At 45.9% G+C, this 14,157-nt stretch overlaps 1 protein-coding gene across 1 annotated transcript in view; it reads right to left on the reverse strand.

Moving 5' to 3' along the window:
* Positions 1–1,060: 1,060 nt before the first annotated feature.
* CCDC77 (coiled-coil domain containing 77) overlaps positions 1,061–14,157 on the reverse strand; it is a 280,750-nt gene continuing 267,653 nt past the window's right edge. Inside the window, exons 11-12 of the mRNA XM_078673707.1 lie at positions 5,975–6,127; positions 1,061–3,533 (exon numbers count right to left, since the gene is read on the reverse strand). Of these exons, the coding sequence (XP_078529833.1) occupies positions 3,387–3,533; positions 5,975–6,127 (300 nt within the window). The 3' untranslated portion in view covers positions 1,061–3,386. The remainder of the gene's footprint in view (positions 3,534–5,974; positions 6,128–14,157) is intronic.

The following is a 14,157-nucleotide window of genomic DNA, read 5'->3' on the forward strand; positions in this document are numbered from 1 at the left end:
CTCGCCTTCAGGAAGCAGCTCAAGACCTGGCTGTTCGAGCAGTAGCGGAACCCCCTCCCCAAGCGCCTTGAGACCCTCCGGGTGAGTAGTGCGCTATATAAATGCTTTGATTGATTATTTAAGACTCCTGCTGGGCTCATAACAAAGGTCGAATTTGAGGGGTCATCAGACCTCCTTTTGTTCGAGTCTCTTGGCTGGGAGCAGTCAGAAGCCTCACACCTGATGCAAAAGAAGCAGAGGGGAAACAAATGCTCACACCTTGTTAGCACTTCACACATACTTGAGAGGCAGCTTTTCACTTTGTACAGTCCCTTTTTAGGAAATATGTACGCAGTGTAAGAATGTCAGATGTGTTGGTCTTTCCCAGTATTTACACAAAGCAAATTGCATTTACATAGAGCTTACTACACATGAGGAGGCGTTGAAATAATTACAGTACCACTATTTTTTCTTGTATAGCCCTACTCATCCCATTGCAGGGTGTCAGAGCGCTCGACCTCAACACGTGCATATTACATGTACAATAAATGATATACGTTTGTAAATGAATACACAGTATGAGTTACATAAAATTGGGGCACTGCAAGGTGTAGAAGTCACATATCATCTTCCATAGCTCACTGTGCTATTAGCCTAGCAAGGCGCTCAAATGTACACATGAAAGACCTGCTAAACATATATGTGAGGGATTTGGATATGACGTCACTTCTTGTGATGCCACTTCCTGTAAAGTCGTGGCTTGTGATGCCACTTTCTATGATGGCAATTCCTGTAATGGCATCTGTGTTGTCATGCACCGTGATGTTGCACGCTGTGATGTCACTTGCATACTGCCTAACTCGGTTAGTCCCCCCCACTTCTTTTTTTAGTACTTTGCCCTGGATATATGCACATGAAACTTCTACCCTTTAGTGTATTGCAAGAGTTATGCTGTCTGTGAAACGAAAACGTTGTCATATACTGTAAAATTTGACTCAAGAGCTCTTATCGTGTTTGGTTTCTGTGAAAAATATCCAAAGAAAGTTCAAGAATAAATAAACTGACTTGCAAAAGATTAGAAGAATTTTAAATAATGTATTGCTAAAAGTGTATTAATATTTATTCAAATGTATGTACATAAGAAGCAAATAATAAAGTAAACAATTTACTCACAACAAAAGATTACAAAATACGGTTTCATTGATTTAAAAAAATGACAATCACATATGATTAACATTCACAAACGTGGATTTTGCGTCCCACAAATTAGCCCGTTACATTAATAAATATGTGCCATAATTATTGCTGGAATGCAACACATTAAACCAGTGCCTTTCTTTAGAACTATGACAAAAATCAAGCCTCCTGGATTTCAAGGATGGAAAAGGGAGGAGTTAGAGGATACAATGAAAGAAAACCTGAAAGAAAAACTTTAGCCTTGTATAACACTTCAGTACTGATAATACGTTACCAACTGATCTAAAGTTAATGCCACAGCCAAGGAAGCTAGGCCACCAGGCAAAAAAGTCACATTCAATACCCATTCGTGCACATGATCTACTTAGCCTGAAAAGTTATACTGCTGCCGATTTCAAGAGACAGCCACAAAGTACAACCAATTGAATCTTTCCCATAATTACAGGACTGCAAATCATTAGGGGAGTTTGTAAAGTAGCCTTCAAAGAGTAGCCCAGTGCGAGGGAGGTTGCGATTAGCGCACAGCACCCACAGGATGCGGAGTGAAGGCATGAGTTCAGGTAGAGTCCCTCACTTAAGGTAGGAGGCCAAGGGAATGCTGCCAAGTCATTTGGTGCCACACGTGAACAAATGTGGTGCCCTTTCACCACCTACTGCCAGAGGCGAGGGAGAGACAAGAACTCCCTGGAAGTAAAGTACATGATGGGATAGTTAGCTTTGCAGCACTGAACCTGCTGCAGTGATTGTTTCGAGCACAAAGTACCCATATAAGTCTGAAGTTGTGTAGGCCAACTGGCGTCACACTCACTTTGTTAAGAGAAGCAAGACTGTCCAAGAACCTAGATGTTTAGAAAAAGGTAAAAGGGGGTGCCAGTACTTCATTTTAATTGCATCTTCTCCACAAGCAGTATAGACTATGGATTTCAATGCTTCCGAGCTTTAAGACAAAGGCCAAGCGATGTTAGAACACGTTTTTCAAACAGTAATGTGATCCATCATCTCCTTTTCAGAACGGCGGTGATAATGTTTGATAAACTGACAAAGAACTTTTTTTAAATGATTCCATTTGAAAGAAAAAAAAAATTAAGAATCTATTTGGAAAAGGTCCAATCAAATAGAACCCGCCCCCTACCCATTTCAAATATCGGTAAAAGATAGAAAAAAATGAGCCAAAAAACACAAACACACAAAAATAATAAGGAGGATGCAAAATTACATTTAAAAAAACATTTTGGGGAGGTGCATTGCAAGGGAGACACTGAACGCACAAAATGGCAGAGAAAGTAGCCAGAGACACCAGTGGAGTAAGCAGGGAAAATATGGAGGAAAGATGAGCAAAGGGAAAGAGTCACATGGACATTCGTTGAAAAAGGACTTGTGCTAATGGGGTTGGCTATATAAAGTAAGTACGACAATAGGAGGCATACCCCAGTTGGGAAACTCAGTATAACCCTACTGAGACATCAGTCAATTTACGAGGATGTAGGCAGAAATAAGGGGATAAACTTTGATCCAACAATTCAAATACAAAACATGAGGGAAAACATTCACATTTTTAATTGGAAAAATATATATGACAATACCTTCTTCTGGCTTAATTGTTTTTCAAAGTAAAATAAATAAAAAGAAAATGCACAATGTTTGTAAAAAGACAATTCAGAATGTTTACCCCACTCTTAAAGTACCCTGGGGTCTCTCTCATTGGTGGTCTGAACTCCAGTGGCCGGTGCGTGCAAAGCAATGGTCAGAGGAAGTTATATACCAGCATCAGAATAATAGGAAAAATCACAAAGACATTCTTATTGTTTTATCACAGTCCTTCTGCTGTCAGGTAATGATCAACTGGTTTAATCTAGCAAGGGATAAATGGAGACTGTGTATTCTGGTGGCAAACAAATATTGTCCATACTTAGGAGTTGGCTGTTCTGCATCAAATCTGAAAAGTTTCAGACTTTTACTTAATCACAAAAGGTGCAGCAGCATTAGAAATGGGCCATTGAATGTCTAACTCATTGTAAAAGGTAAGCACATTCGGTTACTGAAGGGCATCCTCTTTTATAAATAGAGAATGCAATGACTAAGATATGAGGAGATTCAAAAAACACTAATCTGCACTCAGAGGCTTCCTGCATCATGATTGTCCTTCAAAATAGCTTATCGTCGGTCCATATGTTGCTCTAGTGTTATTGAAAGCTGTTGCAAGACTTGGGTCAGCCAATCCGTAACTCGTTTTCCAGTCCGTAAATTTTGGCCTTCAGGTTTTTTAACTCCCCTTGCACTTTCTTCGTCCGTGCGTTTCCTTGGCGTACTTCATGGAGAATTGCAAGGTCCTGGTCTGGGCCAATGTTTAGTGTTACCTGAGAGTAAGGCGAAGGAAACAACAAAAGTGAAAGTCAAAGTGATATAGAATCTATTTAGTGCACTATTGATGGCCCATTGACAATGGATCACCTCCTCGACTACCAAGATTATTGACATAAGAAGGAAAAATACTCGTGTGGCAAGTTACACTGTAGCAAGTCTCACCGCATAATAAGAGGTATCAGCTACCTCAATACAGATGGAGCCCAAAATGTAAAAACAATCAGCAATAACATTATTAAAAATCGTATTGCATGACATTGCATTTGTACACAGAAATCGAATATACATTGTAAGAGATATATGCTTATATTTATATTGCCATATTTATAAGTTTACAATTAAAATAAGCTGAAAAAAGAGAGAGCACAGAAGAACTACAGTACCGGTGATTTAAGATTGAATTAACACCGAGGCGGACATCCCTACTCCCTTTCAGGCCGCAACCTGACAGCTAAGAACGCGCCTCAGCCATGGCACTGGGCTACTGAGCTTCATAATGTCTGTCTATGTGTTTCTCAGTGAGATCCAACACCAGTTCCCTAGATGGTGGCGTCACACGGTTGGAGAGCCTCACCCGGCCCTCTGTCAGCAACCAGTGAGATTCCTCTTCAGGTGACAGACCAGGGTGAGGGTGCCGAGCTCAGGAGCCAACACGGAGGCACTGATATCTGGAGGTTTGTGGAGGCCATGGTGCTACCCTCAAGATTTGCTCCTGACAACATATGGTAGGGCTGAGGTGGATGGTGAGTGGCTATTACACACAGTACGACCTATAGCTGTTATGTGATGTTGGTCTCTATACCAGGACACTGTAGGATGGCCAATGCCTGTATGTCATTTTTATAGTGCAAACAAACCAAAGGCAGCAGATTGCTGCACTAAAGCGAGTTAGCTGCTTTGTTGCCGGTTAATGCTTTGTCATGTAGTGTTCTATAAAGAGGTGTATCTTCATCTCTTTCCTAAATTGCAGCAGCGTGGGGCAGTCGTGATGAATACAGGGGAGTTGTTTCAGATTAAGGGGGCATAGATGTAAAAGGCCTGCTACCTTGTTCTTAGTTCTTAAGAAGCAGTGTGACTGTGTCCTGGCTGTGGCTGTGCCGAGAACCACTAGAGAGGGTGAGCTTGCCTAGAAGATAAGCAGGGATGCTAGTTGTGATGACTTCATAAATAATTTAGCTGGTTTTGAAGATGGAGGGAGCCGGCAAGGCGAGCCAATGGAGTTCCATGAGGATGATGTGATCATATTTATTCAGTCCCTGAATGAGACATGCTGTGGCGTGTAGGATGCTCTTAAAGGTTGCCATCATGCAGTTTGGCAGGTCAAGGAGTAGAGTGTTGCCACCATCCAGATAAAAGAGTATGAGGGCTTGAGTATCAGTTCTGATATTGCTTTCTGGAAGAAAATGTTTTACTTCCATTAGAAGAGAGAGCCGGTACAAGGCCATGTGTTGTTTTGGCAAAGCATTCCATTAGGGAAAGGTTGGTGTTAAGGGTGAATCCAGGTGACTTGCCATTCAGTGAAAGTTGGGGTTCAAAGCCATCAATGTGCATGCCAATGAGCTAGGTGTATACGTTTCTGGTATGTTGTTCTTGGTAAAACCAGTAATTCTATTTTGGTTGGGTTAAGCTTCATGTAGGACCTGGACATCAAGGTCTGGGTGATGTGCAGTGCAGTCTTTGAGGCGCTAAATGTCTGAAACAGATAAAACTTTCAAGCAGAGCTGTGTATCATCAGTATATTGGTGAATCGTGATGCGGTTACCTTCTATTAGTGCACCAAGTGGCTCTGTGTAGATGCTGAAGATGTCAGGGGACAGTTTGGAACTCTGGGGGCCTCCGCTGATGATAAGGGGTCTAGAAACAGTTGGGAAGGTAGAAATAGAAATTGTGGAGGACATTGCCAGTGAGTACCATTTGAGACTCGGGTGTGTCTGAGGGTGGGATAGTTGACAGGGTCGAATGCAGCTGAAGAGGACCAGCAGTATCAAGAGGCAGGGGTCATCTCAATCTGCAGCCAGGAGGGCAACATCTGTTACTTGTAAGGTAGCCATCTCTGAGCTACAGCGTGACCTGAAGCCAGTCCGGTAGGTGTGCATGAGATGGGTTATGTTAGAAATGGGATATCATCGATGTGTTTTTAGAGTTGGATATAGACTGCTTTTTTTCAGTGATCTTGCCAATGAATGATAGCCCAGGGTGGTTTCCTAATCTACCTCCACGTAGCGGTCTTCTAGACTGAATCTCGGTCATAGTATACATTTATAACAGAGGCCAACATGACTCAGGCTGTCTAAGGGCAACATATCCCGTGCACTTGCCCTACCCCCCAACAAGACTGTGCGCCACCTCACCAAGCATATTTCATCATGGCCAGCTTTAAATGTTAAAGGGAACGGATTGCATGTCCATGTCCACAGGTAATAAGATACAATACCTTGAATAGCTGTTTCTCCACCTCCTTCAGCTTCTGCCTCAGGTGCTTGATGTCTGTTTTAAAGCCTTCCACCTCCATGGCCCGGCGTTTCTCAAGGGCCTCATAGCGTTGGGTCATGAGCTGCAAACGCTTCGCGACCTTATCTGACCGCTCCTGAGGGGGCAGAGAGTAAATGTTAAAGAAAAACAGAAAGTTGTTACAACCATTTGTTTTTTAATAAAATCAGATACAAGTGTCTCCCACAAAATTAATTTGTCACACTACATCTACTAAAATAGGTTTTCTTGCAGTTGTAGATTTACATAACAAGTTCAGTGGATAAACAACAGAGCAAGGTTGTGGAGTGAACAAAAAAGAACTATCGACTGCCTAATACTGGATCACATGTTCGATTTTGAAGCCAATTTTCCCAGAATTTAAAGACAAACCACTAGAGTGTGGGTATTAAAATAATGGATTAAGCCATCTGTCTGATGGGAAGATGCTCAAGACTGTAAGCATGTAGAGTGGTGGATAAAGGTTCAATCAGCAGACGAGGTAAAAAGGAATAGGGCCTAGTAACAGAAGAGAATAATGACACCACGGTAGGAGATTGAGAGGCAAAAAGAAAGCAGATCCACCAATGCAGTACATAATTACAGAGCTGGATAACACCAGTGTCCCAATTTTCTACAACCGTGTCCAAATGAGGAAAAAAACAAGCATTTGCAATGCAATAGGTCTCGCATCAGTTAGAGCTTTTGAAGTTGCAAATAATTAATAGCTGTCATTTTTAGTAATGCGAGACCTAACTATGCCACTATGGCAGAAAATGCACACACAGATGACAGAACAATGGGAGTACGTAGTTGGTAAACAAATGATATGTGATTGCGAACTAGGCCATAGAGACAACACATAAAAAAAGAAGGACCCTCTTTCTCCTGGGAATTTAACTAGAGAAGAGAAGAAGGTGCTGCAGTTACAGAGGTAAGGTGAGGGGGCTCAGGGGGCAGTGGAGAGATGTGTGGGGCAGCTGGCAGGGTGTGTTGAGGGGGCCGGTAGTACGGCAGGTAGACAGGGGGGGGGCAGCGCAGCCCCCTTTTAAAAGTACTAACAATTTCATTAAGATTATGAAACAGGAGAATATAGGGTATAGGCTCAAATATGAATGAATATTTTGATGAAGTCAATTGATATTGTATTAAATCTGATTATTCATGCACTGTGGCATGCTGTAGCCTCGAAGTTATTTGCATCTTGGGGAGCTGTGGTGCACCTGTTCTGACGGCCAGATCAGTTTATACCGGCCTAATGAAAAAATACATTTAATATTTATGCTATGTGCTGCTGCCGCACTGTGTGAGGTGAGGGGGCAGGAGTGAGGTGGGTTGGAGGAGCACTGGGTCTTGGGAGGAGTGAGGGGCAGCTGAGCAGGGACAACGGATCGGAGGGATGGGGGCAGCTAGTTGGGTAAGCTGAGGGGCCGGTGGGGGTGGGAGCGCACGGGCAGTCGGGGGGGCGCAGCGCGGGTCATGGTGCCATTGAGTGGATAGGGGGGCTCCTCGGGAATTAGTGGACATTTGTGCGGTGACTTTGGCAACTCCACGTGGGACACTTTAGATGGGTCTGCGGGAGCGTGGAGGGGTATGGTGGGCATTTTTATGCTACGCTGTAGAGGTGGTGGGTATTTGCGAGGGGGGGGAAGTGGTGCACAGTTGGAGTGGTGGGTGGGAAGGAGGGCGGAAAGCAAGGGGGTCCTTGGCTCGGGGTTTCCTATTTTGGAGCGGGGAATGGGTTTGATATTGGCGTTGCTCGACATCCTGTGATCTTGGGCTGATTAACTTTGAAGCGAGGTATGGCCTGGAGGTGACGCGGGCGCGTGGGTGGTGCCTACTGGCAGGTTAACAGTGGGACCATGACGTGGCACGCATACTCCCAGGTGCACACACTGCTTGCAGAGCTCGCTGAGGGCCTGCAATGCGAGTTACACACAGCCTGGAAATTCACGGAATGTGTGCGCGGTTGGCGAGTCATGTTTACCATAACCACATGACGGGAGTTGTGCAGCAGAAATATGGATGACATTTGATTATATCCCCTGCCCTGAAGCTGTAAGCTTTGACAGCCCCCTTCATCTGATGCCAGTGGGTGCTGCTTCGGTAGCATGGTGGGCCTGATGTGCTCTATGACGGGGCTCTGCGGCGCTCCTGCCACGCCTGTGTTGTTCCTGTGACTGCCGTGAGCTGAGATCGACAGAGAGGAGACGAGAGACGCCCAGAGCGTGCACATCTGCTGTCCACAGGCGATCTCAGCTTGAGCCCGAAGACACACCGTGAACGTGCACATCGTCGCGCGTTGTGGTAACAATCAATCAATCAGAGTACTTGTAGAGCGCGCTACTTACCCATGAGAGTCTCAAGGCGCTGAGGGGAGGGGGTGCTGCTACTGCTTGAAGAGCCAGGTCTTCAGGAGTCTTCTGAAGGCGAGTAGGTCTTGGGTCTGCCGTATGTGGGTAAGGAGGGTGTTCCGGGTCTTGGCTAGGTAAGAGAAGGATCTACCGCCGGAGGTCGTTTGTTGGATGCGGGGTACAGCAGCGAGGGTGAGGCTGGCGGGGCGGAGCGGAGCTGGCGGGTGGGGGTGTGGACGTCGAGTCTGCTGTTAAGGTAGGTTGGTCCGGCATTGTGGAGTGCTTTGTGTGCGTGGGTGAGGAGCTTGAAGGTGATCCTCTTGTCGACGGGGAGCCAGTGAAGGTCTCTCAGGTGGGGGGTGATATGGCTGCTGCGGGGAACGTTGACAATCAGTCAGGCAGAGGCGTTTTGGATACGTTGTAGTGGTTGTAGGTGTTTGGCTGGCATTCCTGCGTAGAATGTGTTGCCGTAGTCCAGTCTGCTGCTGACGAGGGCCTGGTCACCGTTCTTCTTGTTTCGGTCGGGATCCACTTGTAGTTCCTGCGGAGCATGCGGAGGGTGTTGTAGCAGGAGGAGGAGGAGACGGCGCTGACCTGCTTAGCCATGGAGAGGGAGGAGTCTAGGATGAATCCTAGGTTGCGTGCATGGTCGGTGGGTGTTGGTGCTGTTCCCAGTGTGGTCGGCCACCAGGAGTCGTCCCAGGCCGATGGGGTGGGTCCGAGGATGAGTACTTCCGTCTTGTCCGAGTTCAGCTTTAGATGGCTGCTCCTCATCCAGTCAGCGACGGCCTTCATTCCCTCGTGGAGGTTGGTTTTGGCGGTGCGAGGGTCCTTGGTGAGGGAGAGGATGAGCTGGGTGTCATCGGCGTAGGAGATGATGTTGAGGTCTTGCTGGCGGGCCCCTTGAGTGAGGGGAGCCATGTAGATGTTGAACAGCGTCGGGCTGAGGGATGAGCCCTGGGGGACGCCGCAGATGATGTTGGTGGCTTTGGATCGGAAGGGTGGGAGGGGGACGCTCTGGGTTCTGCCAGAGAGGAAGGACGTAGTCCAGTCAAGGGCCTTTACTTGGATTCTGGCTTCTAGGAGGCGTGTCTTAAGAGTGCGAGGGCAGACTGTGTCGAAGGCGGCTGACAGGTCCAGGAGGATGAGGGCTGATGTTTCGCCCTGGTCTAGTTGGCGCCTGGTGTCGTCTGTGGCGGCGATGAGGGCTGTCTCGGTGCTGTGGTTTCGTCTGAATCCAGACTGGGACGGGTCCACGATGCTGTTGTCTTCCAGGTGGCGGACCAGTTGCCTGTTGACGATTTTCTCGATTACCTTTGCCGGGAACAGGAGCAGGGAGATGACGCCTGAAGTTCTTGAGGTCCTTGGGGTTCGCCTTGGGCTTCTTGAGGAGGGTGTTGATTTTGGCGTTCTTCCAGCTTTCCGGGAATGTCGCTGTTTCGAAGGAGATGTTGATGATCTTCCATAGTTGGGGTGCGATGGCTGCGTCTGCTTTGTTGAATACGTTGTGTGGGCACGGGTCTGACGGAGATCCTGAGTGGATGGAGTTCATGACCATGCGTGTCTCGTTGACGGTGGACCAGGAGGTCAGGTGGAGGGCGCTGGTGTTGTTCGCAGGGGAGGTGGGGTCTGGCGTAGTTGGGCGGTTGTGGTGTTGAAGCTGTCGTAGATGTCAGCGATCATGCAGTGGAAGAAGATGGCTAGTGAGTCGCAAGCCTTACGCGTGCACATCTGCTATCTGGGCCGAAGCACAAACAGACGCAGTGAGCACATCGACAGTCTGGAGAAAATTGCACATCTCCTGTCCCCCTTCCAAACTCAAGTCGCCAATAGATCTCGCTAGCGACAGAGCTTTGCGCTGCGCCGTTAGGCAAGACCTAAAAAAGGCATTCGGAAGAGTGTTGGCAGCCTTGAGATTATAGCGAAGGATCGGATCTTTAAGGAACTTCTTATAACAACACCTAGAAAACAGAGATCGTATTTCCCAAAGTGATTGTCAAGCAATACTGAACCACCCATTTCATGCTAGTATATAGAAACTCTGGAAGTAATAAAAGCTTTACCTGAAGCTGATACTGGGTGGTTGTAATCTGTGGATTGGTAATGTAAGTAACCCCACAACCAAACTTTAATTAGTAACATGTGTGACCTACAGATGCACCAATTGATGGACTGCAATACCAGCTAAGAAGGTTGGATTTTAGATGCACTTTTCCAATGAAGGAAGAACAAATGGCTCTGTCTACTTACTCTGGTCAGATGATTAAGACCATCAATAGATCCTCTTTGCAATTTTTGTGGCAAACCATCCTGCCCTACACCCCCGTCCCTCCAAAAATCCAACCATGGGACCTATTAAAATAAATGGAAGTCATTGTACTTTAACCTACTACAACACCATTTTAAGGCAAAAATGGCATTCTTGACAGAATGGATTGCCTGGAGTTTAGAACAACCAATTAAGTTGAAATATGTTAAAATAACACGAAATAGAAAGGTTAGTTAATAGTCGAAGTTGCCAGCTGAAAAACAGAAATGCACAAGCTAGAAAGAGAGCCTAAATGACACTCTGCTTCCTCCTCCCAGGCTCCACACACATCCCCGAATAAGCGTCAAAGAACTTTGCCCAGTGGATTACGAAATGCACCAACGCCATTGCCCCCACCAAGACAACCAAGGCTAAAGAACATAGAAAAAAGGCAAGCTGGCTCACCACGGAACTACAATCCACCAAGTGCAACTGCTGTCAACTCGAAAGGAAGTGGCGCATCAGCAAAAGAAATCAGAAGACCGCACCAACTAAAGGACAGCCCTGAACCAGTACCACTGACTCCTGAAAGAAACCAAGAAGAATGCCCTAGCAAACCACATCAAAGTCAGCGCAAACCACAGCAAAGAACTCTTGGCCATTGTCAAAGAGTTCACCAATCCTGCAGCCTTCGAGAAGAACGTCACTCCCTCCCAAGAACTGGGCAACAACCTTGCTGAATTCTTCCACAACAAGATCTCGATCATCTACGAGAACTTCAAGCACCATTCCTCCACCGCAGACAGCATCAACCAACTTGCACCCACGAACACAAATTCCGACCACCTCCTCACCCACTGTGAACTTCTCACCATGCAAGACACCAGCTCCATCATGAACTCCGTGTACTCTGGGGCACCCACAGACTCATGCCGTCATCACGTCTTCAACCTCGGAAGCAAGACAATAGGCGATGAGCTCAGGAAGGTCCTAAACACCTGCATCACCCGGCCTCCTTCCCGGAGACCTGAAAACACGCCGAAGTGAGGCCACTCCTGAAAACACCATCTGCTGACCCTGCCGATCTGAAGAACTACTGGCCCATCTCACTGCTCCACTACCCAGCAAAAATCCTTGAGAAAGCAATCAACCAGTGACTTACCTACCAACCTAGAAGACCACAACCTCCTGGACCCCTCTCAATGCAGATTCCGAGCCAACCACAGCACCGAGACTGTCCTAATTCCAGCCAACAACATCAAAGTCCTCCTGGAACAAGTGAAAACAGCAACCTTCATTCTTCTGGACCTGCCCACCGCGTTTGACACCATATCCAATCAGGAGATCAACAGACTCCACCACATCGGAATTCAAGGAAACGCTCTCGAATGGATCGCCTCATACCTCACCAGCAGAACCCAAAGGATCCGTCTCCCAAAGTTCACCTCAGAGCTCAAGAAGCAAATCTGCGGAGTCCTCCAAGGCTCATCCCTCAGCCCGGCTGTCTTCAGCACCTACAAGACCCCACTAGCTGACACCATCAGATCACATAGCCTCAAGGTCATCTCCTACGTGGACAACACACAGCTCATCCTATTTCAAATCCAAAGTTCCTGTACCAACACCAATTTCCACAGATGCCTGATGAACTTTGTGGACTGGATGAAGAATAACTGTCAAGCTCAACTCAGACAAAACAGAAGTCCTCATCTTTGGGAACAACACCTCGCCTTGGAAAGACTCATGGTGGCTCGCAGAGCACATCACAACCCCCAACCCAACAGACCACGCCCACAACCTCGGCATCATTCTGGACAACAAGCCATATAGATATAGAAGAAACAAGTCAATGTCATTTATTCTGCCTGTTTTCACACCCTTTGCATGCTCCACAGGAACGTACGGTCACTCCAGCAATTCAGATGAGATCTAAAAACCTGGCTGTTTGAATAACCAACCTCCAAACAGCAGCGAACAGCTCCAGCGCCTTGAGACCCTCACAGGTGATGTGCCACGCTCTATAAAGGATTGATTGAGAGTAGAATTCTAATCACATGGTCCTAGGGATAATCTGATTTCAAAAGATATCGTAGGTCTTAAAGAATTTTAATTAAGGAGAAAGGTGTTTTTTCTGATAAGAACTTATCAGCCTCCCTCTGCCCAGAACTGAAAGACTGGACAAGAATTACCAAGCTACACAGCAATGAGGAACAAACTGGAATTGTTTCTTACCTGTAATCCTATTTCTCCTGAAATTTATCTACACAATACTAATGATATTAAAAAATTCAATCGTTTGTTAATTATGTTCCATTACGTAGCAGTTTGGCAACACCCCAGCAATCTATCTTGAAAGATAGTTTCTTGCTTTCTAATCTATCGAAAAACAAATAAAACTTTGTCTGGTAAAATAAAATCTCATTCAAACACAGGTAAAGCAGCTACTGCTGTGTTACTCAGAAATATTACGATTTTCAAGATCTACAATGCAGCTACTTGAAAAACAGTTCACGTCTTCACAAGACACTACTGTGTTGATTCAAATTCTAGAACAGATGCACAAATATTACAGGTCTCTTTGAGAAATCTCTTTGTGTAGACTACCTCTGTGTAACCCTCTTTTCCCTTTCGCTGCAGATTGAGGGGCAGGGCTTGCTATTCTATTCAGTGCTCACAATTATCAATTGAGAACTCCACCCCCGCACCTTGAAACCCTCACGGGTGAGTAGCGAGCTATACAATTCCCAGATTGATTGAGAAGGAACAGTTTCTTAACTGTAATCCTTGTCCGTCAGGGGAATCTTCATTAAAATCATAAGCAACCCATGCTTCTCCCTAGGGAAAGGGAAAACTTGATTAATGTTCTGTATATAGTCCTATAACTTACTGGCTTTGTTAAAAACAAATGGAGGGAATTGGGATACTGGATAACTTGGAGCTCTTAAAAAATCTGAGTTGCTTTTCAGCTTAACATTACAGCAACCAGTTTGGCTAAAATAAGGCAAAGATTTAGCCCACAAAAGAATCCTTTGGAAGAAGTGTTCTGGAAACCTGCATATGAAGGGGACTATTCTGTGCTTATGATTATCAATGCAGATCCCCTGAAGGAGAAGTTATATTCCAGCTTCCAGCGACCTTTGTGACAATATTGCCGACTTCTTTTACCAGAAGATAAGGAAAAGAGTCTAAAAAATAGTCGAAGAATATCTGATGATTCTCAAGCAGATGCAAGTACCATTCACAGGGGTAAACCTCGAGGGGTGGAGACTGAAATCCTGGGAGCTGAAAGATTGTGTAAACTAGTCAATAAACTGAGGGGAGCAACAGACATTTGCTTTAAAGAGTATGAGGTCACCGTGCTTTTTAGGTCTTGCCTGAGTTAGCGCTCATGCGCTGCGAGGCTTCTAGTAAGGACTTTCAACTCGGACCACACAATTGTGCGTGTGCTCTTTTTTTTGCTCACACGCTATTGGCCTTTGCGTGTGTCTTTCTAAGAAAGACAGCACGCAATTGGCCAAAGGCGGGTGCATGTCCCGCCTTCTCTCT

The sequence above is a fragment of the Lissotriton helveticus genome, chromosome 1_1 (genome assembly GCF_964261635.1).
Source record: "Lissotriton helveticus chromosome 1_1, aLisHel1.1, whole genome shotgun sequence".
NCBI classification, from domain to species: domain Eukaryota; kingdom Metazoa; phylum Chordata; class Amphibia; order Caudata; family Salamandridae; genus Lissotriton; species Lissotriton helveticus.